A 27979-nucleotide genomic window follows, 5' to 3' on the forward strand; every position below is an offset into this window, starting at 1 on the left:
ACATTCCCGCCATCATCGCGTTGCGCTGCGGAGCGTCGTGTGCGGCTCCACTGTCAACAACATACGCACTGGGGAGCAGGTGAAAGCCGGCAAAACAAACTTTCTTCCCTTTGGAGGACCCGGGAGAACGATTTTGCTGTTTAGACGTGTGAAGAAGGGGACGTAGCATCAAAACAGGTGAATAACTACGACGAAGTAAACAAACGGCTCTTTCTGTTTTCCATCATCAAATTACAATCAGCTAGCTCCGCGTTAGCTCCCCGCTAGCTGACATGCTAATGTCGGCCTCCATCCATCCCTCCATTCAGACGACATTAACATCATCCTAACCCCTCAGAGTGTGGTCAGAGTCACATTAGTTGTTTTTTCACTAACTTGTCTCCTGTTGTTTTGTTGATAATTGTCGCAACTGATGACGTGCTAACGTTAACCGGAGGAGAACTTAGCTTCTTTTTCAGTCGCGTCGTTTTAGCGCACCTTCGCCCCGCGGTGCATACTCTGCTAGGGGGCTTGTTTGATGGCTAATATGAACCTGGCTCCATTTGATCTGGATGAATTTGTTAGCGACAGGCTAACAAGCGCTCAAAAGAGACGCGTTTCTATCAGTGTAAATTGTTCAGCTTTAGTACGCTAAAACAAACTCGTGAGTTTGGGATGTACTAAAATGGCAAAAGTATTTATGGCAAAAATGTATTTTTGATTGTGGGTTATTAAAGAGCTTGTTAGCCTTTCTGAATATCTGCACAGATACGAGTCATGATGATCATTCAGCTGCATTAATATGAATAAAAGATGGCTTTAAATGATGTTGTGTGTGTATGTCCTGGATCTGACAGTGTGTTTTTACCTGTCTCTGGGTCAGGATTTGTCTGATATTAAGCCATGGCAACCGCAGTGCCCAAACTGTCCAGCGGCGGCGCTGTTAAGATGCGCTTCACCAGCATGGACCTGGGCACCACCAGGTGGAAAGAAGGAACTTTTGAGATTTTGGAAAAGGAGAACAAAGTCAACCTCTGCCTTAGATTCAACTGTGGTGGAGCTGCCAAAACTTTTCAGGTATGAGTCAGTAAACTGCATCTACTCAAACTACTAACACTGTTTTCTTTATTCATTTGAATGCTGTCACATCTGGAGCTGTTTTTAATCTGTTAAATAAGAAAAACAATACACTCTGTTTCTCTCTCGTGCTCTCTGTCTATCCCTCAACTTGTAAGAGAGATGTTGTGAAATGTCAAAATTAAAAGTCGTCAGAACAACGAGCTGCTGAAATATTATTTTCTTGAGACCTTTAAAGAAGTGCACAGGAACAGGTCGGTGATGAACACACTGAGTTAAGCCATGTGTTTTTGCGAATTCATTATAAATGAAGGATACAAGATCATATATAAAAAAAACCACTATGAAGAAAAGTTTGTGCCTTGTGAATTTAATGCTGAAACGATTGATGACAAGCCAAAGAATGGGCTCTACCTATTTAAGAAATGCAATGATGAATAACACCTTTTATAAATGAAAGTACAGGGAATGCAAATGCTTGTAACGTAACGTGTCCTGTGCCCCTCAATACAGGAAAATGGACTTCAACTTATGACAAAGAAAAATCCATTTCAGGACATTATACTATAGAGTGGGCCTATTTCCTAAGCATTCAGTTGTTTACTACAGGTCATACAGGTAGATATTTGACCCACATAATGGATATATCATCATGTATCATCAGATTAATGACAGCATAATTCACTTTGCAGCTTGTTCTAATTATTGTTAGTTATTGGTAACACCTGTGCTCTACTCGCTATGACAAGTCAAACATCTTCTTGACAAAAGCCGTTGTCTCCACACAAAATATTTTTTGTAAACTTGTAAAAAAAAAAAAAAAAAAAAACCCTGTAATAAATCGTCCAAAATAAATAAAAGGGTTTTCATCAAAAACCTTTTATTCAACTATATTTTGCCTGAATTATAAGCAGCTGGGTGTCGATTGGCTCAAAGTCTGAATTATACAAATTAATTTGTGGATGAAAATAATTTAGTTGTTGTATATAAGACAAAACAAACATTCATGAAGTCTGCCTGATAACACTGTTTCTATTTCTGTCCTCAGCTGAATCAGAATGTGAAGAACATCAACCACGCCTTGAACCGAATCATACTGACCCTGAAGGACACGAGTGTCATCACTCTGGACAAGGTGCCCACGTCTGTGGCTCAGAGGACTAAAGAATACCTGGAGAAGCTGAAGCAGGGAAAGACAAGTAATTACACCTCTGCTCATTTTCGAAAGGCTTTGTGGTGACTGACCGTAAGAGACTGGTGAAAGTAAAGAAAGTCGTACTCTCTAGATAATCAAGTATACGATCATACAATTTTGTATTGGTTGTATTTATTACAAGTCAAAGATGTCAGAAGTGGCGTTCAGGGCCCCTCGGAGAGCCTGGAGTCATGACAGGTGGCAGCACTGCTTGACAAAAATAATGCACATTGTAAACGTAAGACTCTTTAGATGCAGCTTGTTAGTTTAAAAAAAAGATATTGTTGTACACTGAACTGCTATTATTTAATTTTTGCCGCCAATGTTTGGGATATATTTTTGTAATATTGTCATCTGTTGGCCAATAGCGCGACTGGCAGTGTGTTTAGTGTTTGTCCAGAAATGTTTGTATGTATGGTAGGGGGTAAAAATATCTAATTTTTCCAGACAGAAAAGGTTTGGGAACCATTGCCTGAAGTAATCTATATTTTTGGGGCCATATAATCAGGCCTAATGCATGCATATGGGCCCAGAAAATCATGTTCCCTTCTTTCTTCTTTGATTATAAAACCATAGCAACCAAAGGGAAATATTTATGTAATTTATTTTGATTTATTTTGGGACTTTTTTATGCTTTTATTTGACAAATAGGACAGAGCCAGAAATCAGGGAGTGAAGTATGAACAGTGCATTCAAGAGGTCTACAGCCTCTGTGTATGTAGTTCCAATACGAACCATTAAGCAACCAAATCCTGCACTGATGTGATGTTTATGACTATTGTTCTGGTTTCAGCGGCTCTCTGTTAGTAAGGAGACAGATCCACAGTGAAGAGTGCATCACTGATGTCAGTTAGGAAGCTAATTAGCAGCTTAGTGTTTGCACATTTAAACGGCATGTAAACGTTCCTGTAACTGTTATTTGGAGCACTTAGATGCAGGTGTGGTGTACTCTTCAACACCACTAAGGATAGACTGTCTGCCCTTTGAGTTAAACATATTTAAATGGCTGTTCTCTGAGATGTAAAAGGCACATTGTGGACCTGAACTCTTCCTTCCTCTTTAAAAGAGTTAAATCCCTTTTTTTAGTGGGACTTAGTTTCCTCCCAGAGTCAGTGTATGACCTTCATCAGGTGGTCACATTCTCTGGTGCTCTGTGGTTTTTGGGATGAGGGTAAATAACCTTATTGTAGTAATTCAGGCAGCGATCTAAGTCCCACGCTTCCTCCTGAGTTTTTCATCTTGCTTTGTTTGCAGTTTTAAAATCCTCCCATGGAAGTGCAAACTTCAGCGTGCTTGGGAACCGCTCTTCTAAAAATGAGACCAGTCCTACGGGGGACAGACAGGTGAGCAGGAGTAGATATTTAGATGTGAATGAAATTTAAAGAAGCATAATTAAATTTGCATCAATATCAGACTGCTAACATATTCCAGGCATCGCAGAGGCGGCAGGGTGCAGACAGCCGGGAGGACACGACGCCACGGAAACCTCTGGGCAGCCCGAGTAGAGCTGCCTCCACTCCCACTCGCACTGGACTCTCTGAGAACAGGTGTTCTGTTTTTTTTTTTTTTTAATGACAGTAAAGCAGGACAGTTGTTGTTTATAAGTTAGACTGAGCACAACAACAGCCCCGTGTCCTTGGTGAGTCTTCTTGCATGCATGTCCTGTTTGGTGGTGTTTTTTTTCTTTCTTGCTAAGTTAGAAATGTTCAGCTCAGATTTGTGACATGAAATGTTCTGTGTCACTGTTTTCCAGGAGCGAGAAGAGAAAGAGACTTCTGAACTCTGAAAGCGATCTGACCGAGGACTACCCCAAGGAAAATGACTCGTCCAGGTAAGAGCGACACGCCTCCCTGCGCAGGTTCACCTGTCGCCCTGCTGGAGACACGTTGAGCGAGCTGCCTTTTGTTGGACTTGATAAGACGGACACCAGGATGCTAAAATAAACAGTTACTTAAGTTTGTTCATTAATACCAGGAAATAAAAGCTTTAATTCTATTCTTTTTTTTTTTTCTTTTTTTTCTTAGCAACAACAAGGCCACTTCAGATCCATCCAGGAAGTTTTTACTGAGCTGCAAAGACAAACTGAAGCAGGCAGAGGAGAACAGAAGCTCAGGTAAACTCCTACATCAACCAACCTGCAGCAACTGAATCATCTCTTACTTCTTCTGTTGTACGACTATCTGAACCACAGAGGTTTTCCTGCACATGCTGCAGCTGCACTTTTGCAAACTGAGACCCTTAATGGGGACATCTGTATAAACATGTCATACAAATGTTTCCATCCTCTTAGCTCCACTGGGTTCAACACCGCTTCAGCCTACGTCCTTCTACGGCAGCCGATCTGGGACTAAAGACTACAGCCAGAGCCATTCTTTCCTGGACAGGTAGACTCCTTGTGTTAAGCATCAACTCCAGAATTGTTCAATTAAAGTTTTCAGCACATTGGAAAAAAGGAACAAAAACGTCAGAAATACACGTTTTTCAAATCAATCGATCTTTATTTGTATAGCGTCAATTCATAACAGGTGTTATCTCGAGACAAAAGCAGGTAAAGGACCTAACTTATTGCTAAAAAGTAAAACATTGTGAGGAAAACTGCTGAGTTATTAAACTGTTTTTTAGGTTACACAGTTTAGGCTTATGATGATTACCAAAGAGGATTTGTGACTTGCAAAAATTGAGTTGAGAAATTATAATCAAACTTTCAAAATCTTTACTAATCCCCCCTCAGGCCATCCAGCACAGCACAAACCACCAAGAGAAGCCTTTTACTGCCCAATCACTCCACTCCCTTCAAGAAGGTCCGGCCCTCCCTGGACTACGGGGGCTGGAACAAACAGAGGCCTTCTACTTTGGCCCAGCCTCAGCCGCCACTGCAAGGGTAAGACTTCACCAGATGATGGCAGAATCTGATATGACTATTGATTTAAACAGACATGAGTAACATGTCTCTGGTCCCTGGAGAAGATCAAGGTCCTCCATGTTTCTCCTGTTTTTTCTGGCGTTGTGTCATTTTAAATTCATGTTTTGCAGGTTTTCCAACCTTGGCAACACTTGTTACATGAACGCCATCCTGCAGTCGCTCTTTAGCCTCCCCTCGTTCTCCAGCGACATGCTGAGGCAGAGCATCCCGTGGAAGAAGGTTCCCATTAACGCCCTGCTCAGGTAAGACTTTAACTTCTGAATATAAAAAGAGGACGAGGTGATTTGTCATCTGCGTTAAAAAAAAAAAGGGACACGTTCATAAAGATGCATCAAGAAATGTTATATCTCAAAAGTTACACATTTCTCACTTTATTCCCTGCGTGATGTCTTTGCTTCCGTCAGGCGGTTTGCTCATCTTATGGTCAAGAAGGATGTGGGCTGTCCGGAGATAAAGAAGGACCTGTTGAGAAAAGTGAAGAGTGCCATCTCCTCCACAGCTGAGCGTTTCTCAGGAAACATGCAGAACGTAAGACATCTCTGTTAAAACGTTTATTCAGAGCTCCTCTAAAGACACACACATGCGAACCCTACCCCCTTTGTTTTGCACTTCATATGTTAGTGGTTACCGTATTATCCGCCCTATAAGGCGCACCTAAGAACCTTAAATTTTTTCAAAAGCTGGCAGTGCGCCTTATAATCCGGTGCGCCATATATATGGATATATATTGTGGCGAGCTGCGTGGAAGAATAACTCAAAGGCGAGCTGTAAGTCTCAGTCAACACACACACTGCCCCAAGCAGGGGCATTTGTTTAGACAGAACATAAAACAATAACACGACAATTGCCAACAGCAGAAAGTCATGAACAGCAATACCCAAAACACTCATGGTCTACACCAAAGTCCTGAACACCCATAATGCTTTGCGGCATCAACACCCCACGATTGGCTCTACAATCGCTACAATATTGAGCCGCAACAGGTCTCGCAACTACGGTAAGCCTGAAATGGCTCCTATTAAGAGACACGCTTACAACGATCAGTCACGCAGTAGAACACGGGAATAGAGCAGCAGTGAGAGAGTTTAACATTAACGAATCAATGGTGCGGAAGTGGAGGAAGCAAGAGGATGAGCTAGCGCTAGCTTTAGCCTAGCACCGTCCGATGGATGCATACCCAAGCCTCTACTGTAGCGCCTTATAATGCGGTGCGCCTTATATATGGAAAAACTTTTAAAATATGTCATTCATTGAAGGTGCGCCCTATAATACGGTGCGCCTTATAGGGCGGAAAATACGGTATATTAATGCATATTATATTTTGTAGGATGCTCACGAGTTCCTGAGCCAATGTCTGGACCAGCTGAAGGACGATGTGGAGAAAATGAACAAGAGTTGGACGAACGAAGCTGCAGCGTCGTCTTCTGTCGGGTGTGAGAGCGGCACAGAGACGATGCCTTCGACCACCAAGGCAGAGCCCGGCGAGGAAGCTGACATCTCCCGCATCTACACCTGCCCCGTGGCCGTCAACATGGAGTTTGAAGTGCAGCACACCATCACCTGCAAATGGTGAGTCCTTTGCTTTGTGAGCTGAATTTCTCCGTGTAATGGAATTAATTAATGGAATGGCATTAAATGTGTTTTTTTTTCTCTATTGTGCAGCTGTGGTGAGGTGGTGACCAAACGAGAGCAGTTCAATGATTTGTCCATCGACCTACCACGCAGGAAGAAAACGCTCCCGCTTCGCTCTATCCAGGATTCTCTGGATCTCTTTTTTAGGGTGAGTCGTAGAAAGATAGTAGAAGATTTTTTTTAACTGTGAACTATCTGAGCGAATGTGACTCAATCAGACAAACAGCCCTTGTCTGTTAAGTGATGTCTTGTTGTCTCCTTTTTGCAGATGGAAGAAATTGAGTACTCGTGTGAAAAGTGCAATGGGAAAGCAGCGACGGTAACACATAAGTTCAGCAAACTGCCCAGGTATCTACACACAGACAGACGAGTCATCGTCCCAGTCGTTGCTGAAGTCTTTTGGATTTCTGATGCGTCCCTCTCTCCCCTTAGAGTGCTCATCCTTCACCTGAAACGGTACAGCTTTAACGCTCAGCTGTCTATGAACAGCAAGCTGGGTCAACAGGTGGTGATTCCCCGATACCTGACACTGCTCTCTCACTGCTCCGAGTCCACACGGCCTCCCATTTGCCTCGGCTGGAGTCCTCAAACTTCCATGTAAGACATCTTAAACCTTCAAAATAAAACTTTCACAGTCAGGGTCATTATGTCCTGAGCTGTCAAGTGACCAGAATGCTTTTAAGTGGAAGCCTGATGATGTGGTTGCATTAAGCTGGTTGAGAGATGATGGTTTGTTGATTCCAAGGAAAGCTTCTTCATGGTTTCTTCTTCGTCAAAGGTCCAGAACACTGAAAACTTCCCTGTTGGTCAACAACTCCACAGCACCTCTCAGGTAAGAACTTTAAAACAATGTTATTACTGAAGTGAGGAAAGGAAGGCTAACGTTGCACTGGCAGAAAACAGATTTTCTTGTGAGTCGCGCTGTGACTTAAACAAACGTAATGACTGAGCCTGTGAATGTGTACAGAAGAATCGGAGGGAAAGTGGCCGCCTCCAGCTGCACCTCTCTCCTCTTGGATTCTGACTGTGAAGAAGAGCCCGCCAGAAAAGTCAACCAGAGCCGCAAGCGACGCCTCAGCAGCTGCCTCCCTGAGGACGACGACCGACCAGAAGAGGTAGGCTCATGCTCCCAGACACAGCCTTTTTTTTTTTCCTCCTCTGCTGCTGTTCTCACACAGTTGTCCTTTCAGCGGGCTGCTCTGCATGATGCAGCAGACTTCAGTGGCATTAACGACGACGAGATGCTGGCTGCGGTGCTAGAGATGAGTCGACAAGAGGCCGGGCTGTCGGCTCCGGCGCCGCTGGAGGACGAGCCCACGAGCAGCCCGGACACGGGCTTTGGAGACACGGACGCTCATGACTTGGCCTATCATACAGATCTAATGGAAACCGGCAGCAAGCCGCCAGCAGGTAGCCTGATGTCAGGAGGAAACGACATTCATTTGTAGGGATGGAACTAATGCTTGCTTTCATTTGACCTTCATACTCACATTTAATCATTTTGTTCCTGAAAACTGAAATTGTTAATGCACCACGCCTCGGCTAAAAGTGACACCTTTCATTTCTTCTCTTGAGGAACCAGATGTTCAAACTCCTAAGAACCCTCACACCCAACATTACTCTCTTAAATGACAGAAAAGCCCTCCCTTGTTCCAGCTCTGTTATATAATGTCTCATTTAAACAGCAGCACACAATCTGTCCAGTAACCCGAGGAGACATTGTCATCAACTTTAGTGACATGTATATGTGGATCTTGTGTAGATGTCCTTGATTCTCTGGACCTGACGATGGATGAGAACAAGGAGAACCAGACTCCAGAGAGCGTCCAACAGCAGGGGGAACTGGACTGGGTCCAGCAGTATAGTCTGGATCAGGAGAGGGAAGAACAGGAGCTGCAGCAAGCTCTGGCCCAGAGCCTCCAGGAACATGTAAGCTCAGATTCAGAGTGTAACAATGCAGCTGTATTTCAAAGTGATTGTGTAACAACAGTGGTGTTAGTCAAACAAAAACAGGTTTCTTATTTTATTTCTAACTATCCGGTCCTGGCTTCACGTTCTTAGCAAGAAAACATTTAAAATCCTGCAGTAATTACCTGAGTGAACACGCATTGATTTCTTGTGTGCACCTTGACTCAAACAGGAGGCCCAAGAGATGAGAGAGGATGATGATCTGAAGAGGGCCACTGAGCTCAGTCTGCAAGGTAGGACTCGAGAAGAAGCAGCATCTATTCATTTCATCGTGTTGCAGCAGGTTGTTAGTCTGTGTAGTGATGAAGGAACATTTTCACTAAAGCCAGCAACAAACACATTCCTGATTCAGAGCGCAGCGCACATTATGAAAGTGTTCAGTCGGACTCACTTTACCGTGCCTGACCGATCTCCTTCTGACCCATCAGAGTTCAACAACTCTCTCCCTGAGCTGCTGTGCTCAGACGACGATTCTGGCAACGAGGACGTGCTGGACATGGAGTACTCTGAAGCCGAGGCCGAGAACCTGAAGAGGAACGCTGAGGTACGTGACGCCATGCTGCCACCGCGTGTCTCCCCTCCGATGATCGAAGACACAAATGATTCCAAGTTGAAGATGTACTCCCCCCCCCCCCCCCCCCCCCCTTCTTTCTAACCTGCTTCAAAACGTTGTCACCCACAGAGCGGCGACCTGGCCAACTCTTTCAGACTCATCAGTGTGGTCAGTCACATCGGGAGCAGCTCCTCCTCTGGTGAGCACGCGTGTGTTTGTGGCTTCTCGTCTACCTTCGGCGTGCCGTTTGTCTCCGTGTGAGTGTCCACAACTCACCTTTGTCTTCTTCCTTCCACAAAGGTCATTACATCAGCGACGTTTACGACATGAAGAAGCAGTCGTGGCTGACTTACAATGACCTGGAAGTGTCTCGCACACAAGAAGCCGCCGTTCAGCGAGACCGTGAGCGCAGCGGATACATCTTCTTCTACATGCACAAGTGAGTTGGCAGAAAGAACGATGAGCTGTCTGACACACGTGGTTAGTGTCACACTCATTCCTGTAATGACGATGCTGGATCCGGATCCTTCCCTCAGATTCAACTTTTTATTCGATGAAGTTTCTGAGGCAGTGCAGGTTTTACATCAAAACACAAACCTATGTTTGAAGGGCATGGCAATAAAAAAAAATAAAAAAAATCTGTAAAATGAAAGTCAATTACTGACAAAACTTAAAAAACTGATACTTCTGACAAAAGGAAAAAAAGAAATGCAACAACAGCCGAAAAAACCCCATTTAGCATCGTCTGCTCCTTCACAGCACAAGTCACTTCTTATATCTTGGTCATGTGTTTCTTTCAAACCTGTGAATAAAGTCATTTATTGAATGTTAAGTTTAGAGAGAAACCAGCTGAAGTCCTGCAGGAGAAGCTCACGAGCTCCTTTCAGTTTGTTCCTGCAACAAAGACTGAGCTCAGCTGTTTCATCATCTTTTTACACGTTCACAGGGAATTCAGTCTTTCAAGTCACGTTGAAGCGTCGTTTTTAGTGTCCTGCACAGCGGCATTAATGTGCTCTGTCACAGCAGCATGAAAAGGGCTAAAGTAACTTCTTCTTTTTTTTTTTTTTTTTTAACCAAACTTTATTCAGGGTTTGAAACTCTCTCTGTTTAAGGGAGGAAGAAATCTACTGACAGCTCCTGGAAGAACCTTCATGATTAATGAACAGTGAAGGAAGGCCGAGGTCAAACCAGAGCTGCAGACGCTCTTTACAGCCTGTCCACAGAATTAAAGAGATTTCTCCAGTAATTTAGCCGTTCTTTTCACCACCTTCCTGTGATTTACAGACATCAGCTGATTTATTCTGTTTTAAAGTTTTCTCGTAGTGTTTGTGTGTTTTCATGAGCTGGCTGTCGGATGCTCTGACACACCTTCCTGTCGTGTGTGTGTGTGTGTGTGTGTGTTTTCAGGGATGTGTTCGAGCAGCTGTCTGAGATGGAGAGATCTGGAGCCAGCGCCGCCTCCGAGGCAGGGAGGAACGTCCTGCAGCCTCTCTGAGCGCTTCGTCGTTCAGGCAGCCGGTGAGGAATCCCAGCTGATCCCTGATGGATGGACTTGTCCACTGAACAGCCCAGAGCGCTCCTGATGGCCGTCCTTTTTTTCCTGGTCGGATTAATAGCACTATGCTAAGCTAACGCCTGAAGATTCGAACGCAGGTGGTGACCTTTGAGACTCTGAAGGATAAAATGTCCAGTGGATCAAATGTAGCCTCCATGTTTTTGGGGGCTGGAGATTTTCTTTGCTATGATTTTATGAATCAACCGTTTTGTACACTTTTTTTTTTTTTTTTTTCCATCTTTGTTTCTTGTTACACTTCTTCAAACTTCAACGCCCTTCTTTCAGACTTTCACTTCAAGCAACTATCAACCACCAAGATACTAATGGTGCTTCATGGATTGTATGTTCTGCAGACCCTTTATTTCCCATAATAACTAAATAAAGATATATTCTATGTTGGAGTATAAGCTATTCTAGAGTTAGAGGGTTGCTGTATTTAGCGGGTATGTGTGGTGCAATATTTACGTTCTCAGATCCGCTTCCTGTCACAGAGCGTGTGTGAGTGTGTGTGTTGGCCTCGTGGCTTTCTGTGCTTGACTTATGAACTAACGTGTGTGTGTGTGAGAGAGAGAGAGAGAGCGATGTCCCCATATTATAGATTTGAAAGACAAAGTATCTGTAAGCTTAATAATAACAAAGCCTGTTTTCACTGAAGCTTTTTCTCAGTAAAGCCCACCTTTGATTCTTTTGGGGTTTTGACCTTGTGCCTCTCAAGAATACTTTTATAAATACTGTACGTGTACAAGCTTTACTTTGAATGTTGCACAACTTTGTTTTTCGGAAGATATTTGTTAAACCTTCGATGTGTAAGTCAGAGTTTCCTTTATAAAGAGCCAAGATTTTCTATTTATTACAACACACGGGTTGATTTATCTGAATGAACCCATCGAGCAAATAGACGCCAGAAATACTAGCCCACCTGAGAAGCTAGCTGTAGTGTAATGTCTCATGTCTCCATTCTTCAGGCCAGTATATACAGCACTTAGACCTCAGCTTCGTCAGCTAGTTTCTGTCACATGTGCTCGCTTATTCAACAAAGCAAACTTGAGTATTCTAATATTCCTGTTAGATCAGAAACTAGACACTGGTTGTACTGTTTTCTTTTTTGTTGTTACCACTGTAAAAAAAAAATGAAATCACATTTCAGTACACCATTGCCTTAGAGTCACATGAAACACGGGATCTGCTGGAGGTATTTAAACACCAAATTATTCCCAACAAAGAATAAAATGTTATGAAAAAACGTGGGCTGAGCATGTTTGTGACGCCCAGCCTTATGGAGTCGAGGGGTTTTCTGAAGTAGTCTGTTGTACCAGTTATGGAAGCAGACAAATGTTACTCACAAATGTGTTCCTTTAAAAAAAAAAAAAAAAAAAATCAGCCTTGGATTTGTATATCGGAAACATTACTCTTCCCTGAACGTCTTGTCCCAAATGCAGTGCAAAGAGGGTAAAAATGTCCTTGTGAAGTAAAATGAAACGCTTTTTCTACCCTTCATACACGACTGACTCTTCTTGAAGCAGATTTTAATAAAACATTACAGTGAAAGTGCGTTGACTTTTCAGTTTGATGTTTCAACTTCAGAGGACATCCAGTGTCAGAAAGTGAAGACAGCAGCCAGTGTTCTTGTGTTTGGGGATGAGGCAGACTGAGTCCCTGCTGGTCACAGGATCATAAACAATATCAAGCACCACAGCATGTTTAGTGTTAAAAAAAAGGTGAGCAGGTGGATGACCCTGTCACCTGTCCTCAGAGTATCTCTTGGTCAGTGGCTCCAGCTGTCTCCCTGTGAGTCTGTTGTATTCACTCAGAATATAGCTCTCCCTCTGCAGCATCTGTAAACAACACAACCAGGTTTTTATCACGCAAATATTGGATTTAGCATTTTAAGAAGAGAAGTTTTGAAGATGATGTCAAACGTTTAGTATGAACAGTCTCTATAATAAAAACATTATTGTGGAGGGAAATGTCATTGAACAAAAGTGATGACCAACTATTCTCCAAAATGTAAATTTCTCTCATTGGCTGCCAAAACGACAGAATAGCGGTTCAGCGTGTGAGAACAAACTGAACTGAATCACGCTGCTTTTTAAAAAGGAATCAGTTCCTGAAACTGTAACATGAATCTTCAGTTTGTGACATCGGCTGTAGATTCACCGTCAGCCTTATGTTGACCCGGGAGACCACACTTCCATGGTGTGCATTGTTTTTGTTAAGTCTCCCATCGTAACTCCGGGCCCCCCACCACTTTGAGAATCACTGACCTGAACAATACAAAGTCATGAGATGTGAACTACATCGTTTCTATACAAACCTCACTCCATTCGTCTTCTGTCTCGTGCCTGTAGCCCAACAAGTGACAGATGCCGTGTGCGGTGACAACCTGAAGTATGAGACATGAGAAGAGGAACAGTCATTGCCAACGTAGGTCACAACAAACTCTTCAACACAATTTCCATCTCTCTTTCATCGTCTTTATCTTTTAGTGCCCTATAACTGAATTGAATTAGAGAGAAAATGTTGCTGCAAATTTGAACGCAGAACACACACGGCATGGTTCACCATAAAGCAGTGTCACATGGAGAACTTCGAGATGAGGTTTGCCAAAGATCAAATAAACAACATGCAAAGCAGAGGTTCTACTCACAGTGAGGGCTCCATGCAGATCCATCGACTCCTCCTTACACTGCTTCATCACAAACTCCACCCCTAAAAAAATGTCCCCCAGGTTCAGCTCATCTCTTTGAAGAGGGCAGGGCAGTTTACCAGGTCTCAGGTCCTGAGAACACAAGACTACACTCTCAATGGCTGGTGAGGGGGAACTTGTATCTGAATAAACTATTCCTGGTAAAATAAAATAAAAGGGATGATAAAAATGACTACAAAGTGGTATCAGATCCACCACGAGAGCATGAGAGGAATAGAAAGCATTAAAAGGAAAGAAAAACAACCTTACATCCCTATTAAGAGGACAACATGCACGTGTCAGTCATCATAGAGTACTGTCATCCGGTTGCCATGGTTACCTCGTAGAATGGAAACGACAGCACATCCGTAGGCGCGTTTTTCTTCCTGTACATGTTATTTATCTGCTGCATCCTCTGGTTATCCACACAGACGATGCCCATGTCGAACTTGTGGACCCCGAGGATGTGTCTCAGCGTGTCCACGTCTCTCCGCAGTCTGGCCCGGCGAAGAGGCACCACCTTCTGGAGGTTCCGAAGTACGACTCCCATTTTAAAAACTCTTTCTTCAACTGCTTTTTTAAAATGTCACAAGACATAGATGAAGGTTCAAATTAATCCATCTCCGACGACGACCGTTTAAAACGAATATTTAATGAGTATTTATTTAAGTAAACGTTAATGGTTGGACAGTTTAGCTTTAGCATCGAGCAATGTTCAAGGTGACACTTCCCGTTTAGTTCATTCAAACCGACAACATCAGATGTGTCAACATTTTCGATGAATGACAAAAAAAGCTGAACCTATTCTGTAATTTACAAAAAAACGTGCTGGCTTGCTTATTTAAAAAACCCCGCATTGGAGAAACTGTCTCAACGTAGGCAGTCATGAAAACGGATCTGCGAGGGGGAAACAAAAAACGTGTCGGACCGGAACCGGAAGTCTGAATTCATGTTTGAACGGAACAGAAAATAACAACGCACAAAAAAAAAATGTTAAAAGTGAGTTTTTCTTACAAAGATTGTACTTTGAAACAATATTTATATATACATGTATTATTATAATTATTTAACATGTATTATCAGTATGCTAACTTTAACAGTGTTACTCTGACTTTGTCTCTGTCTGTTGTGTTAGCATGTGAATGCTAACGGCTGAGCTTCACATGTAAAACAGTCTCGTTTGATGTTTCAGGTTTTTTCACTGATAGAGACGTGACAGGGGGGTACAGCTGCTTCCTGGATGAACCTCGTGTCTTTGACTAAATAACCAAGCTGACCATGAATCCACCCAATCCTTTTGGAAGTCCACAAGCTGGAGCTTTCCAGGCTCCGAGCAACACCATGAAGTCCAGTCTGTTCCAGTCATTCGGACAGCAAAGTTCAAGCAGTCAGCCCCAAACCATGGGCTTTTTCCCATCAACACCAGCGTTTGGACAGCCATCTGTATTAAATCAGCCCACAGGTCATGGAGGTACCATGTTTGGATCGGCTCCTGCCTTCGGACAGTCATCCACACAGCCTACAATCAGCCAGACTCCAGCGTTTGGACAGCCCGCTTTAGCCATGAACAGCTCAAGTTTTGGCAGTAGCTCCACGCCAGCTTTTGGACAATCAAGTGGTGTGAATCAGCAAAGCTCAGTGTTCGGGCAGACACCCGCGTTCGGACAGCCTTCTGCTTTCGGACAGACTCCGGGTTTTGGTCAGCAACCCGCCGGGTTTGGAAACAGCCAAGTGTCGTCTGGCTCCGCTCCTGCTTCAGGGCAAGCTCAGTCACTGGGTTTTGGGCAGTCTGTGTTTGGACAGCCGACGTCTACCGGTGTGACCACCAGTGTTTTTGGCTCAACTCAGAGTGTAACCCAGACCAGAGGCTTTGGCCCGACAGAATTCTGTTTTAAACCTGCTAATGAGGCGCTTTTCAAACCCATCTTCAGTGCAAGCCCTGAACCCACCAACCCTCAAACTACTTCAATGTCCAGCTCCCAGTTTGGCAGCAGTGGATCTCAGACAACCTCCAGTACATTGAGCAGCAGCAGCAGCAGCACCACCACCACCGCAGGCTTCTCTCAGATGGCTGGAGCTAAGTCGGGGCCACTGGGCTTCAGCTTCTCACAGCCTGCTGCGGCTCCCTCTATCTCTGCTCAAATCAATCCACTAACAACTGGCACCAGCAGCGGTTCTTCCAGCACTCTGCAGTTCACTTTTTCCCAGCCGGCCGCCCCCTCCAGCTCCAGCACAAACACATCCACATCCACCACCCAGCCCACCACTCCTTCATCGTTCAGCTTCTCCGCCAAAACGCTCCAGACCCAGGAACCACCTGCTTACGGAGCAACCATTTTTGGTCCACCCCCAGCTTATGTTGACACCAAGGCTAAGGCAGAGAGCATGCCAGGTGAGAAAGGGAGCAACCTTGAGGCTCTTGGGGACACAAATGTATTTGCAAGATTAGGCAAAGGCACCAAGCGCAAGGAAGAACCAGCGGTACCAAGCAGTGGACAGGAAAAGCCTGCCGCAGAGGAAGATGTTCCAGCTGAAGCAGATTCACCGAGACATCCCTCAAAGAGGCCTCTTATGAGGTCCCGTGGCCCAGCAGGAGTAATGCTCAGCAGGGCGCTAAGTGGCCTTCGTAAAGATGTCAGCAACCCGGTGAGGCGAGAGGCCACAAAGGAGACTGAGAGGGAAGACGTCCCAGCCGAGGGGGAAGACTTACCGGTTACACCTCCAACAGGAGCCCGGGATTTTTCGCAAAAAGCTGAACAGTCAGGTAAGACTAAAACATCCTCGACTTTGTGCTACCCGTGCAAGATTTCAAATAAAATAAAACTGACTTCTAGTTTTAACATCCCATAGACTCAGCAAAAACTCCCGACCCAGAGCACGAGACCATCACCCCGGTGAAGCGCGGCGTACGCAGGGAGAGCTTAGACAGCCTGAGTGGCATGTCTCCCAATGACTGCACCAGCATCATGTGCAGAAACGTGCCCCAGAACCTCAACAGGAGGGACATCATGGACAGGCATTTCCGGCAGTTTGGGAAAGTCAGCAAGGTCATCTGCCGGCCTGGAAAGAACACCGCCATCATACACTTTGATGACCACGTGAGTCCTGTTTCTCTTTCTAGTGTCTATTTCAACGTGCTTACAGCTGGTTACTACACTAGAACTGACTTTATTCTCCAAAGGTTTTTGTTAATATTTTTAACGAGTTTGTTTTTACAATCCGTTATTTGCACAGGAAATGTTATTTACGTTAGTCTGCGCTGTCACAGCATCATTCTTCTCTCCGTGACCGTAAACTGTTGTCTCCCTTCAGGCGTCTGCGGCGAGGGCCAAGAAGAAAGGCAAACTCCTTCACAGACACGAGCTCCTTCTTCTTTGGCAGAGGAAGAAACAAAGTAAATATGATTCTTTTCTGTGATCACTGAAGAACTGCTCCAGCCGAGCAAGTAACTGTAATCCTACCTGCTGAATCCCTGTTTGTCATCTATCACAGCTGCTCTAGTCTCTTCATTTTTCACAACTCATCAGTTCATGGTCGTGATTTAGTTCTTGTTTTAATCAGTACTTGTATTGAGGTCCTCTGGGACTTCATTAAAAAGCATCCTGATTTTCTTCACTCAGATTTTTTTAAAGTTGAACCCCAGTTCCTTACATGCAGTTCACCTCAGTTTCAACTTGTTGGTTCATTAGGTCCATCTGACAAAGGAGGCAGACCTGCAGCGGGTAAGGACGAGGCAGAGAGAGAAAGTCTTGAGGACGCCGGGTCCAAGTCCAGCCTGTCTCCACTGAGAAGACCGGCATTCAGAGCTGCAGTCAGCAGCACAGCGACACTTAGTCGCAGGTAACCCACACACACACACACACACACACACACACACACACACAATGTTCAGTCTAAAGGTTTGAACTGATGGACTGTGAGTAGCTGTAACAGGAAGTGTCTTTGCCTCAGCTCTCCAGTGAAGAAGTCGTCTTCGGCCAAGTCGCTGCTGTTTGACACTGAAGCACCGAGGGAGAGCGGCTCAGAGGCCTCGACCTCAGAGCGCCCAGTCCCCTCCTCCCTTCTTCACCTTATCGGCCAAGTCGCCGAGACCGCTGAGGACAAGTACCGCCTCCTGGAGCAGAGAGACAAGGTCCTACGTCAAGGTAAAGCCACCTCTCACACAAAGCTACCATGACTCTAGAAACATGAAGGAGACTTTAAACTGTGTGTGTGTGTGTAATGTGTCTGCACAGGTCGGCCCAAAAGGACAGACCTGGTCCTGTCCAATGTGTTTGTGGGGACGTGTCCGGACATGTGTCCAGAGAAGGAGAGGTACATGAGGGAGACACGGAAACAGCTGAGCATCTTTGAGGTGGTCCCAGATACAGAAATGGTAATAACAAATATTTCACCTTAGAATCACTGTGACATGTTTGATCCTGTAACTGGGTTTTCTTGTTTCCTGTCATTGATGATTCACGTTTGATCCCTTTTTACTGCATCTGTCACATGCACGTCTCCTCTTCAATTTTGACATTGAACTAAAGATAGAACCTCTTTTTTATTCCCACTTTGCATGTTTCAGGTATTTATTTTGATCTGCATATGAATGCAAACTTCATGCATAGATGATGTTAGCTTCTCTCCGAGCTTCAGTTGCACTAAAACAACGTGTTGCCATTGCTACCCTGAGTGCACTGTCGCCTCTCATCCTCGACTAGGTGGATCACCCAGCAGCCATCAAGGAGTACAGCCGCTCATCAGCCGACCAGGAGGAACCCCTGCCCCATGAACTGCGCCCCCTGCCTGTGCTCAGCATGACCATGGACTACCTGGTGACTCAGATCATGGATGAGGGCCATGACAACTACAGAGAGTGGTATGACTTTGTGTGGAACAGGACCAGAGGCATCCGCAAGGTGAGAGTCGGCTTCGGCTCGCTGCTATGTCACCATGTCAACAACAGAATCTGAGGCAGCAGCGATTTGTTATTGAGCTTAAACAATCAGTCTAATCATCTTTGACCTTATCAAGAAAACAAGGTGTGATGTTGCATGTTGTGTAATCTGAATGTTTTAACCCAAGCTGTTGCTCCATCCCTCCCACAGGACATCATCCAGCAGCACCTGTGCTGCCCCCACACGGTGTCTCTGATCGAGAAGTGCACCCGCTTCCACGTGCACTGCGCTCACCACCTCTGCGAGGAGCGCGTCTCATCTTTTGACGCCAAGATCAACAACGAGAACATGACCAAGTGCCTCCAGAGTCTCAAAGAAATGTACCAGGACCTGGCAACCCGGCAGGTCTACTGCCCCCAGGAGGCGGAGTTCCGCCAGTACAACGTGCTGCTAAAACTCAACGATGGCGACATCCTACGGTCAGTCGACTGAAACACGCGTGCAGAGCATCAAGTGTTTGTGAAGTACTGGAGCATGTGTGAAGCACCTGACTCTTTTCCCGGCTGGTTAACCTGACTGCGTACATGTTCAGCTGCTCTTGGTAAAGTCGTGTCCTCTCACTCTTTCCTGTCCTCGCAGAGACGTTCAGCAGTTTCGTGAGGAGGTGCGTAATTCCCCCGAGGTGAAGTTTGCGGTGCAGGCCTTCGCTGCGGTCAACAGCAACAACTTTGTGCGTTTCTTCAAGCTGGTGAAAGGAGCCTCGTACCTCGCCAGCTGCCTCCTGCACAGATACTTCAACCAGGTGACCCACTGTTTCCTTCATGGATGAATGTTTGAGCTTTGTTCTCTATATCAAACTACACTTGTATGTTCTACGTCTTAACGTGCACGATGGATGGCTGTTATAACTAAAGTATTACATGTTTAGAAAGGTCACTAAAGGTCAGTGTGTCTGCGTGCAGGTCAGAGCTAAGGCCTTAAAGACCTTGAACATCGCTCACACCATCGGCCCGCGATCGACTGCTTTTCCTGCCGAGGACGTCGTTCGGATGTTAATGTTTGAAAACGTGGAAGAGGCCACGGATTTCATCCAGCAGTACGGCATCAACGTCCTCGATGGGTGAGTGTCTGAACAAAGGCATTTTTCATGAACACGTTGCAGACTCACTGTTCTGCTCTGGGACATTTTTAGAGAAACCATTTTTTTGTCTATGGCTCTTATGATAGCTGTCATCGATGCACCAATCATTTAAGTGTATGACACAATGATGGGAAAGTGAATGAGCTTTTGTTAATGTGTTGTTGTTTTTACGGACTCTTTAACAGCCATTTGACCTCACAAACGCTGGTGTTACTGCTCCACCTCTGCCTTGATTTGTTTGAGTTGATGTTTTGTTTCAGTTAGCATAAATGCATGTTCTGCACATAGAGCTGCTCTTCCTGTCAGCGGACTCTGGCTGCCTGGAAGAGAACAAAGCGTTCTGTGACACGAAGGAGTCCCTTTGAAGGGATCCTTTCTGAACTGTGTTGTGTTAAATATTATACTGAAGACTCAACAGTTGTTTCACTTCAGCCGGAGCGATCAACAGCATTCATTCCTAAACCTGTTGTACATTAAGAAGGGCATTATAAGATATCCTGCATTCACAAATAGAAGTGTCTGTGCAGATTGAACAGTCACAGAGTCGTGATGAAGTCACTGTGAAGTCCAGGATTTTTGTGTTGACGCTGATTTCCCAACGTGTTGTTCAGTGTGGTGGAGCTGAGTCGGACATCCTTTCAGGAGCCGGACCTCCCTCTGTCCCAGACGAAATCAAAAGTCATCCTGACAAAGAAGAGGGTTCTGATTGGTGAGGTGGTGAACGGAGGCCCCCTCCCTAACCCTCTGCAGCACACCCCCGTCTGCAGCTTCGACTCCAACAACAAGTATCGCGGAGAGGGCCCGATGGCTGAGCCCTCTGCCAGCCAGCTGAAAGGTACAGGCTGGAACTCCCTCATGTTTTTATTTCTCTATTTGCAGAACAGAATTAGTAAGAAAGCTGCTTCTTTTATCTTCTCAGCTCCCGCTGCCAGGCTGGAGGTTAAGGCTCCACCCGGCGCCGAGCTGCTGACACACACCATGCCGGTCCAGGTTCCTGACATGCCCGCTGCCTTCATGCTGCCTCCAGCTGTGACTGATGAGACAGGAGAGCCCAGCCAATCATATCACAGCCCCGCCCAGCCAGCAGACGCCCAGCCTCTGTTCCAGCCGATATTTCAACCTCCACCTGTCAAACCTCCAACGCCTCCACCGAAGCCTCAGCCCACGTACAACAACGAGGTTGGTGATGTCACTCCGCCCGCTCTCCTTTTTTTAACTGCTTATCATCATAGTTCTGTCTCATGAAGGCTGAAAATGAATCGCTGCTTAATAAGTTCACGACTTAGAAATCCAGCCAGAGGTGCCAACTGATTTACACGGCAGCTCGATGATTATTTTGTGTTGTGGTCACAGGACATCGCGGCGGTGCTGGACGGCGTGATAGAAGAGGTGGTGGCAGCAGGAGTGAGGGAGGTCGCTGACGCCGGTGCAAGCTACGCCTCAGCAGCTCTGGAGTGAGTCCATCCATGTCTTCATCTCTTCGTTCAGTCTGTTCATCATGAACGTGTTGTTATTCAGAGTGGATGCCTTTTTAATGGAGGTGACTTAACTTGTTGTGCAGGGAGAGCAGCGTGCAGGTGGAGTCCCTGCTGGAGGAGGTGTTGGGACACCTGCTGCAGGAAGTGTCCTCCGCTGAGATCAAACAGGAGCAGGAGCGCATCGCCGAGGAGAAACGAAAGCTCGAAGAAGCCAGGTTGCTCTTCTGATAATTTACATTTTGATTTAAAGAAGGCCGGCTGTAGAGTTCATCACACTGTGGAATTTATTTACAGCTCACTCTCAAAATCAACACTGTTTACCTGAAGTGACTTTTTCATTGTACTTTACTGGTATGGGATCATCCTTCCAATCAGGGAGAACTCAATGAGTTTCAAGTCTTATGTAAAGGCTGCTAACATTATATAAGACTGAGACACATCAGTCTGTTTGAGTTCTGTTCTCTTTCTTTGCTTCAGTGCTGCAGTCAAATGTTATTAATGTATACATAGAAGCTGAATTGTTCCTCTTTGCTGATTTTAACTCTACAGCGTCACATGTAAAGTTAAAACCAAACCAGGGTAGCAGTCCTTCTTATTCAAAGACCTGTTTGTTTGTGTCACAGGAGGAAGCAGGAGCACGAGGCCTTCCTGCTGCAGTACAGCTTCGCTCTCTGCACGGAGCTCATCGTTGAAGTCCTAAACGATTCCATCAAGGAGACCGCCGCCGCCGAGATCCAGTAAGACTTTAAAACCTCCCCAAAGTGTTGGACGTGAGCTTCCACGTGGAGAGGAACAGCTGAGTTTGACTGACTCTAAATGCGCTCCTTCTCTTCAGACAAGCAGTGAACGAGAAAGTGGACCGTGTGGCTAAATGCACAGAGCAGGTCTGTAGCAGTCTGCTGGAGGAAACTCTGAGTGCAGACATCGCTCTGTTGGTTGAGGACGTCCTCGAAAATGAGCTCCAACGTATTCAAAAGTACATCAAAAGGTACGAAAAAGAACATCTGACCCCAGGTCAACCTCAGTCCGTTTAAATGAATGTTCCTGTTTCTCGATCCTCCTCAACCCTAACGTCTGTTCCCTCTGTTCACCACCAGGTGGCGTGATGTGGTGGCAGTGCGTCGCCAGCTGAAGAGGCAGATGAGAGGCTTCCCTGCAGCTCCTTGCTGTGTTGATCCTCGCTTCAAACTGAAGGCTCTGGCCCCGAGCGCTCCTGCTCAGCCCTCCATGGCTGATCTGGCCCGCGGTGTGGTCAACTTAGGCAACGCCGGCACCCTGGCTCTCTCCAGCACCAGGTACTCGCACTGTGATGGGTCAGTGCTCGTTATCACAGGAAAAATGAGTCAATAAAATGTTTGGCTGCACGTTCACTTCGGGCTTCATGAAGTAACACTTTGCTGCTCCAATGCATTCAAAATCTGTTTTTTAAATTTTTTTGTAAGGTTGTTGAAAATGAGACAGGAAGTGATCCACCAGATGAGAGTCCATTACTACTTCCAGCGGCTGCTCGAGTAAGTCCACCCCCCTTTGCTTGTTAGTTAGGCCGAGTTTTGTTTTTGTTTTTTGACTCTCCTTCTTGTCTCTCTCAGCGAGTCAGTTTGGACGCCGATCGACCTCCCGGCTCTGGTGGCAGAAAATGTCCCCAACCCCACCGACAGGATCTTCTGGAAAGCTGTTGTCCTCCTGCCGAGCGATCACGAGAGTGTAGCCAGTCTGGCCGACAGGTAAACAAACGTCCTGCTCAGTCAGGAGCAGCTGTGAGAGGCTGAGGTCTGGATCTCCACCTAAAACACCAGTCTGTTTTTATTCATGGAGCGTTTGATGAAAAAAAAAACCAAGAACACAATTGTTAGAATAAAATTGTATATAAAGTTATCATAAAGTGCTAAAGCTTAAAACTTTGGGGAACTATGTTAATCATGAAATGTCTCTGCAACAGATATTTGAGAGTGCAAAGGAGAAGGACGTGTTGCACTCTCACTTAACCTTGCAATCTTACTTAGCTTGCAAAACCCACTTCCCCTTTGGCTCATTATATTCCTAACTATATGGTGTCTTGTCTTACAGGAGACAAGATATTGCCCAACAAAGAGGTTGGGTGTATATGGGGTGACCATTCCCGTGCTAGACAGTTAATTGTGTCAACTATCACCATCATGTGCATCATGTGGTAATCGTACATTGTGTAATATGAAGGTGTGTGCTTCTTCAATAAAAAGAAAGGACGAGCAGGAGAACAGCAGAGTAGGTTTGGAGACTGTGAACTCTGCTGTTTCCAACCCTGCCCTCCTTGCAAGTATTATTAACCTGAATTCTGATCTCTGTCTGTTTGTTCTCAGAATCTATTCTACAGATGCAGCACAAACTAGACTAACTTAAAAGAAAGCTGCGGAGTGTCAGTTTTGGACCTGACAACAATCAATGAATTATTGAGTTTGTTGTTTGTCTCTCGTTGTCTTCAGGATCCTGTCAGACTGGCTGGAGGTGAAGCTCGGGGGCGAGCCGGGGTCGGAGGTGAGGGAGGAGCAGCCAGAAGACACACTGCAGACGCTCTGCCTCACCAACACACTGCAGGAGAAGAACCAGCGCACACACAAAGTCCACGTCAGCGTGAAGGTGGGATCACACGGCATCTCAGAAAGACCTGCGCCGCCATTAACAGGAAGTAGAAAAGAATGAGTTTGATTGGACAGCAGCTGGAGTTACTACATGACAACATGTCACAAAGAGAAAGTTGTTTCTCTTTAAAAGGACACAAATGTTGAGCTGCTCATTTCCATATTTTATTCATGCAGCACTTTTCAAGACAAAGATTCAAGAGGAAGGCAAGTTTGAAATCAAACGACCGTCATTAAGCGACATTATTTTTGCACATGTAAAAACACATGATGATTGATTGATTGTATGATTATTTCAGTTGATAGATCCCATATTCTCATGTTCTCAAACTCTATTTATCTGATACTGGTGTCAGTCAAAACCATCCCTTCATTAAACAGTTAAATCCATCTGCTGTCTCTGTAAGCCCCTCCTCCCCACGTGCCCACTTTGGTCTGATTGGCCACCTCTCTCTAGGGAGAAGACTTTCAGCTGCAGGGCTTCGTGACATTTTTGGTTTCAAATTGAGTAACTATCACGTCCTCCATCAAAATATTTCCGTCATGCTTTCAAAGTTTCAGGTTCACAGGTCTGTCCATGTGTCGTGCCTCGGCACCGTGTAACGTACTGTGTCCTCGGTGCTGTGTTCCAGGCGTCCCGCGGCCCTCTGAGTGAAGACGGCCTGTCCAAAATGGAGGAGTGCTGTGAGCTCCACGGGACGGGAGCTCTGATCACGCTGCTCCCCGCCCTCCCGGGCGCCGAGTCGGAGCAGGACGAGCAGGATGTCCCTCTGCTGTCGGCTCTGCTGCAGCTCAAACAGCTGCAGCAGGCCAACGCCTGGCACTGCCCGCTGCCGCTGGTCATCCTGGTGCCTGGAGCTGACGGGGGCAAAGGCCACACACAGACACTGGAGGAAGGTAACAAATAACAGTTTTTAAAGAAAGCATGCAAGGCGGGACCTTCATTTATCGAAATCGTTTCACCTTGAACCTGTGATTGTCCGTCAGCTCTGATGCTGCACACGCTGGTGGAGGAAGGCCTGATATCAGAGTACACATTCATCTACATACCAGAGACAACAAGTGACCTGCAGGGATCCAAGCAGGTACCACACACGCACACACACACACACACACACACTCTACTGCTTTACTTGGCGCTTCCTGACTCCCGGCTGTCCGTCCTCAGCTCAGCCGTGCTCTCCGTTGGCTGCTGGCCCGAGCGCCCCCTCCCTTCCCTTTCTCCTGTCAGACTCTGGTGCAGCTGGTGGAGGCCAGCTTGAGCCGAGAGTTCAGTCCGAGACTTTTTGCCCAGCGGCAGGAGCGTGCCTCGGCGGCTCTTCCCCCTCAGGACCCCGCGCCTGTCATCCAGCTATACAACGCCGTGCTGGCTCACCTCGCTGACAGAGTGGCGTCTCAGGAGCTCAGCAGACTCTCGTGGCCGCCCGGCGAGTTCTGCCTGCCCGACACCCGAGACTTTGTCCCTCATCCGGGCTGGAACTCTGCCCAGCATCTGGCCTGGCTGGGTGAAGCCATCCTCAGTCTGCAGCTCCCAGCGTGGGCGACGCCGTCAGCTCCAGGTCAGTGAATGTGACCGAGTGTTTCTGAAGGTTTCAGGTCTGTGAAACAAAGAGAAGAGAGAAGGATACTTGTAACCCTGGGCCATGGCTCCTTTACACGTCGGCTCTTCATGGTTGTAGTGAGCTGTTCTCAGAGGGGATCATCTGAACATCTCTCGTTTCTTCCCTGCAGACTCGTGGTCCGAGCTCTGTTCCTCCATCTATGGCTACGCTGCTCAGATCCCAGTGTCTCGCCGCAGCCAACCCCTCCTGATGTCACGACTGGAGAACCTTCTGGAAAGAGTCCGGCTAAAGACTCGCCACACCCGGACCCCCGGGTCAAAGAAAAGCATTAACTGGGACGAGGACTGGTGTTCGGCCTTCAGACAGATTCCCTGGGACGACGTGCTGGTGATCTGCATCGACCACAAACTGAAGGACTGGCGGATCCCCGGGCCGCCCGTCTGTGAGGGTGAGCGCGTTAACATTTCAAACACTCGGACGGCCTGCGGAGGACGGGACCACGTTAACTCCCGTGTTTGTGTGTTGTGTTGATGAAGATGCTGTGACCGAGGATGGAGAGATCCTGGTTTACTTCCCCACTGAGGCTCTGAAGGGGTTCAAACCCCCAGAGGAGTGGACTCAGGCCCTCCGACACACCCACAGAGAGAAGCACCGAGAGAAGGAACGGTAAGAACACGGGGAGGGAGAGGGAAGCCTGTGAGCGACCTTAGAGAACGAAGAGTTGAATCAGAGGAATCAAACTTGTTTTTGATTTAAAGCATAGAAAACATGATGTTCAAAGTTCTAGTATCACAAGCAGGTCAGGAGAATTTCAGAGGCAGTCCTCTGACAGAACCCTGCTTGAAATCTTCAGGGTGTAAACACAGCTGTGAACAACCATCGACTCCTTCATATTCTTCCTCCAGAGACGTTTGACTGAGCGTGCTCTGAGTTTTCAAACATCAAGTTCACCGAGTCACTCCACCTCCTTCGTCCCTTCTTTTTAATCCTCAGAGCGAGCGCAGCCGCCTGCGCCACGCCCGCCGGTCCCTCCGTCAGACAGAATTTGTTCCACATTCAGCCGGAGCCTGCGGAGGCCTCGAGAGCGCCGCTGGACATCACACAAAGCCCCACGTCACAAGAGCTGCTGGCACACAGAGTCATGCAGAGCCTGGAGCAGGAGCAGGCTGCCAGCAAGAGGTACAGATCTTCACGCCCATCACAGGGATGTTCAGAGTTTCTCTGCCTCTAAACTGTCTGACTTTCACAAAGACAGCAAATACAAAATCATCCTTCAAATCATCGTGTTTGAAAAGAAAGACGACAATTCAGTGTGAGCCAGGAGCCTGAAAAGATCTTAATAAGAATAATCAGTCAGCTCAGGTTGTGTTTTTCCTCCGCGGTGAAGCGGAGCTGCAACATCTGTTCTTCAGGCAGCTTTTGTTGAGCTGATGAACTTGAGTCATCATGTTTGGATTTGAAGGTTTTAATTCAAACATTAACTGTAAACTCTGCTCACACTGTAAAGACTGAAAGTTATTTTAAGTAAGGGAACATCTGTGTCCAGATGTGATTTTTAGGCATTGTACGACAGTTTCTTTTTTGTGTCTGCAGGACCACGGAGCAGCTTCAGCGCTGGCTGAATGGTGATCCTGTCCATCACTTGTCCACGCCGCTCTTCATCCCGTCCTCCACTCTGTTGTCGATGCCAACAACCATCAAGACGCCGCTCACAGCCAGGAGTCGAGACGGCGCCCTCACACAGGTGTGACACGTTCTCCTCACCTCGCTCGGAGAAGTCGATCTGATAGAAGAAATGTTCTTTCTAAGATTAGAAAAGTCCTGATTTCATTTATGTGGCTGCAGATGGCGAGAAAAGTTGCAGCCCCAGATTTCACTGATCATGTATTCTCTTTGATCTGCCAGCAGCTGGAGCCTTTCCATGAGACGTCAGAGGAATCCGACTGGCCTAGAACGCCGCCTGTATCCATTGCATGGCGAGTGAAGGAACTAGAACGGCAGATTTTGGCGAGCCAGGAGGAAGAACTGGCGTGCAAACTAAAGCTGAGCAGTCTGCTGAGCATTGTTGATGACTGATGAACTTTTTAAAGAAATAGTTTGCTGTGCAAATGTTAGAGATCTGTGGACAGACTTCTCGCTGCGCGTGACGAACTCATAGTAGTGGATAACATTCAGAGAGCAACATTAAAACAATGTGTGTCATTTTTTTAACTTTTACTTCTTTACTTTATCTGACTTTGGTTTGTAAATTAGACTAGAACAATCAAGATTTGTATGAATGTTTGAAGTTTGCTCCATCGATCTTTCCTACCTTCAGAATGTGAGTCTGAACCGTGCTTCTCATCGTGCCATTTAAACAATGAGATGCTGATTCTCACTGAAGTGAAACTCTTCTATATAGACGCATCTGTTTGAAACAAAGCAGCATCCAATCATAGGACTTGTGTGTAGTTTGAAAGAGTCTTTGTACTGTGGACTCATGACATTTCTTTAATAAAATATATTTTTCATAAACACGACTCACCTGTTTGTCCATCAATTCATCCTGAAGCCTCCTCCGTCCTGAGAGACGCAGGTAATCACTAAGTGTCTTATGCTGCGTTCAAGTTCTGTCGACACATCGGAAAAACGAGTTTCCGAGTAACACGACCAGCTGCTTCGTCGGAACTTGACGTCAGAATCGTCATCACGTGGGGGGCAAAATATGTTTTAATGTTTAGATACTTTTAATA

General features: G+C 46.1%; 3 protein-coding genes across 6 annotated transcripts; 2 read left to right on the forward strand and 1 right to left on the reverse strand.

Annotated features, from left to right (window-relative positions):
• Nucleotides 1–2: 2 nt before the first annotated feature.
• Nucleotides 3–12433, forward strand: usp37 (ubiquitin specific peptidase 37). Of its 2 annotated transcripts, none has more exons than XM_079357407.1 (24): nucleotides 3–177; nucleotides 863–1056; nucleotides 2105–2255; nucleotides 3506–3594; nucleotides 3683–3798; nucleotides 4005–4082; nucleotides 4276–4364; nucleotides 4542–4635; nucleotides 4983–5132; nucleotides 5285–5416; nucleotides 5579–5702; nucleotides 6502–6743; nucleotides 6837–6954; nucleotides 7075–7154; nucleotides 7239–7403; nucleotides 7585–7638; nucleotides 7774–7921; nucleotides 7997–8216; nucleotides 8569–8735; nucleotides 8947–9007; nucleotides 9203–9318; nucleotides 9457–9526; nucleotides 9628–9766; nucleotides 10735–12433. In XM_079357407.1, the coding sequence occupies exons 2-24, from the start codon at nucleotides 883–885 to the stop codon at nucleotides 10820–10822; spliced, it is 2865 nt and encodes a 954-aa protein (XP_079213533.1). In that variant the 5' UTR covers nucleotides 3–177; nucleotides 863–882; the 3' UTR covers nucleotides 10823–12433. The 2 variants fall into 2 exon arrangements, with proteins under 2 accessions (XP_079213533.1, XP_079213534.1); XM_079357408.1 differs by having other exon boundaries at nucleotides 7777–7921.
• ybey (ybeY metalloendoribonuclease) lies at nucleotides 12392–14489 on the reverse strand. 2 transcript variants are annotated; one of them, XM_079357414.1, is made up of 5 exons: nucleotides 13909–14489; nucleotides 13530–13661; nucleotides 13197–13265; nucleotides 12626–12717; nucleotides 12392–12538 (listed from the first exon to the last, which is right to left on the reverse strand). In XM_079357414.1, the coding sequence occupies exons 1-5, from the start codon at nucleotides 14116–14118 to the stop codon at nucleotides 12463–12465; spliced, it is 579 nt and encodes a 192-aa protein (XP_079213540.1). In that variant the 5' UTR covers nucleotides 14119–14489; the 3' UTR covers nucleotides 12392–12462. The 2 variants fall into 2 exon arrangements, with proteins under 2 accessions (XP_079213540.1, XP_079213539.1); XM_079357413.1 differs by having other exon boundaries at nucleotides 12392–12541.
• Nucleotides 14482–27766, forward strand: mcm3ap (minichromosome maintenance complex component 3 associated protein). Of its 2 annotated transcripts, none has more exons than XM_079357405.1 (29): nucleotides 14482–14567; nucleotides 14761–16332; nucleotides 16419–16666; nucleotides 16881–16962; nucleotides 17258–17408; nucleotides 17520–17713; nucleotides 17804–17943; nucleotides 18272–18469; nucleotides 18659–18927; nucleotides 19088–19250; nucleotides 19411–19568; nucleotides 20201–20424; nucleotides 20509–20768; nucleotides 20943–21043; nucleotides 21151–21282; nucleotides 21691–21804; nucleotides 21903–22055; nucleotides 22165–22362; nucleotides 22510–22578; nucleotides 22657–22791; nucleotides 23530–23683; nucleotides 24318–24582; nucleotides 24673–24770; nucleotides 24854–25244; nucleotides 25417–25695; nucleotides 25784–25913; nucleotides 26241–26426; nucleotides 26841–26991; nucleotides 27153–27766. In XM_079357405.1, the coding sequence occupies exons 2-29, from the start codon at nucleotides 14847–14849 to the stop codon at nucleotides 27321–27323; spliced, it is 6300 nt and encodes a 2099-aa protein (XP_079213531.1). In that variant the 5' UTR covers nucleotides 14482–14567; nucleotides 14761–14846; the 3' UTR covers nucleotides 27324–27766. The 2 variants fall into 2 exon arrangements, with proteins under 2 accessions (XP_079213531.1, XP_079213532.1); XM_079357406.1 differs by having other exon boundaries at nucleotides 27156–27766.
• The last annotated feature ends 213 nt before the right edge of the window (nucleotides 27767–27979 follow it).

This window comes from Symphodus melops, assembly GCF_947650265.1.
Source record: "Symphodus melops genome assembly, chromosome: 12".
NCBI classification, from domain to species: domain Eukaryota; kingdom Metazoa; phylum Chordata; class Actinopteri; order Labriformes; family Labridae; genus Symphodus; species Symphodus melops.